Source organism: Phragmites australis, chromosome 18 (genome assembly GCF_958298935.1).
Source record: "Phragmites australis chromosome 18, lpPhrAust1.1, whole genome shotgun sequence".
Lineage (NCBI taxonomy): Eukaryota > Viridiplantae > Streptophyta > Magnoliopsida > Poales > Poaceae > Phragmites > Phragmites australis.
This window is the reverse complement of record NC_084938.1, coordinates 20,279,372-20,281,361: the sequence shown is the minus strand read 5'-3', so window position 1 is coordinate 20,281,361 and position 1,990 is coordinate 20,279,372. Positions and strand designations below refer to the sequence as shown.

Below are 1,990 nucleotides of genomic sequence, written 5' to 3'. Positions count from 1 at the left end.
AAGATTGTAACGGTTTAGGCTAACAGTTTAGGCTAAGATCAGTTAGCTAGTCCTAGTCTCACGCCACCTCCCCTTGACTCCCGGCCTCTCGCCTGCATGTATGGAGGTGGTTAGCACCCTGGTGTATATGTACACTACCGAGATGATCAATGTGATTATGAGCTTCATCTCCATCTCTCTGTTCTTCTACATGGTACCAGATACCGCAAGTTTCTGAGCCTTTCTTCCGCTGCCTCCCTCTTCCTTCCATGGCGTCGCCACACTCCTCCGTCTCCGGCAATCCCTTCGGGGACCCCGAGCCCGAGCCGATCTCGGCCGCCACTGCTCAGCTCATCAACATCAAGACTCACGTTCCTGTGGTTCTTGATCCGGAGTCGCCAAACTACACCGCATGGAGTACCTTCTTCGACATTGCGTTCCGCAAGTTCGGCATCCTCGACCATGTCGACGGCACTGTCGACATCCGGCTCAAGCACGGCGACGTCGAGTGGCTCCAGGTCGACGCCTCCATCGTCTCCTGGTTGTACGCCACGATCTCCGCCGATCTTCTCAACGCCATCATCAAGCCTCGTGATTCCACCTACAGGGTCTGGACGTCCATCGCCGAGGAATTCCTGGGGAACGCGCGCCATCGCGCCACCCAAGCGCAGCAGGAATTCCACAGTCTCCATCAAGGCGAGCTTTCCATCTCTGACTACTATCGTCAACTCAAGATGCTGGCTGACACCCTGCGCGACGTCGGCAAACCCGTCACCGACTCCGGCATGGTGATCAACATGTTGCGCGGCCTGAACCCCAAGTTCAGTCACGTGGTCACCACGGTGAATGCCGCGCAGCCGCCCATGACGTTCCAGCAGGCTCGCTGGTTTCTTCTGCAGGAGGAAAGCTGGCTCGCGAACTCCTCCAAGCTGGCGATGTCCACCGCTCTCCTCGCCAAGGCGACGGCCAATGCCTCCAACGGCGCCACCGCCGGTACTGGCGGCCAAACTCCCTCGCCGGCTGTCATCCCCACCAACACTTCTCCAGGCGGTGGCGGATCTGATCGCCCGCGCAAGCGCAAGAAGCAGGACAACCGTCCACGCTAGGGCGGCGGCAATCAGGCCTCTGCCCCTCGCACGCCGCAGATGGCATCCTGGGTTAATCCCTGGACCGGCGTCGTGCAGGCCTGGCCAATCGCGCAGCTCCCTCAATAGCATGCGCCCACCCCTGCCATCCTCGGTGCTCGACCCGGCGTTCTCCCTCAGCAGCCGCAGGTAAACCTGTCGGCCCAGCAATCCCCAGCCGGCGCGCTGCCACCGGCGCTCTACTAGGCCCTTCAGGGCCTCTCGGTGCAGTCTGCCCCACCGAGTGCCTCTGACTGGATCTTTGACACCGGAGCTTCGTCTCACATGACCTCCAACTCCGGTATGCTCACAGCCACTCATCCCTCTCACTCTCGCATTGTGGTCGGCAATGGCGCTGACCTCGCCGTCCAATGCGCGGGCACTGCCTTCCTTCCCACTTCTTCCTCCTCTCTTCGCTTGAACAATGTACTTGTCTCCCCTGCGCTCATCAATAATCTAGTTTCCGTTCGTGCTCTTACGCGAGATAATTCAGTTTCTGTTGAATTTGATCCCTTTGGTTTTTCCATCAAGGATTTTCCAACGCAGAAGGTGCTTCTCCGCAGTGATAGCTTCGGCGACCTCTACCCCCTTCGCGCGGCCACGGCGTCCACTGGTGTCGTCCTTCATGCCACGGTCGACCTCTGGCACGCTCGCTTGGGGCATCCTAGGCGTCCTGCAATGTCTCACATTTTAGCTTCCTTTGATTTCTCTTGTAAGCCGTCCAATAATCATAGTTGCCATGCCTGCCGTATCGGCAAACATGTACGACTCCCATTTTCAGATTCAAACACAATTTCCACTGCTCCTTTCTCTCTTTTGCATTGTGATTTGTGGACTTCTCCAGTCACTAGTAATTCCGGTTTTCAGTTCTATCTTGTTCTCCTGGA

At 57.6% G+C, this 1,990-nt stretch overlaps 1 protein-coding gene across 1 annotated transcript; it reads left to right on the top strand.

Annotated features, from left to right (window-relative positions):
• The first annotated feature begins 248 nt into the window (after positions 1 to 248).
• On the top strand, positions 249 to 1,085 carry LOC133898604 (uncharacterized). Its single transcript, XM_062339301.1, has one exon. The coding sequence runs from the start codon at positions 249 to 251 to the stop codon at positions 1,083 to 1,085; it is 837 nt and encodes a 278-aa protein (XP_062195285.1).
• Positions 1,086 to 1,990: the final 905 nt, after the last annotated feature.

Coding starts and splice junctions, on each gene's coding strand:
- LOC133898604 (XM_062339301.1), top strand. CDS start 249: ATGGCGTCGCCACACTCCTCCGTCTCCGGCAATCCCTTCGGGGACCCC.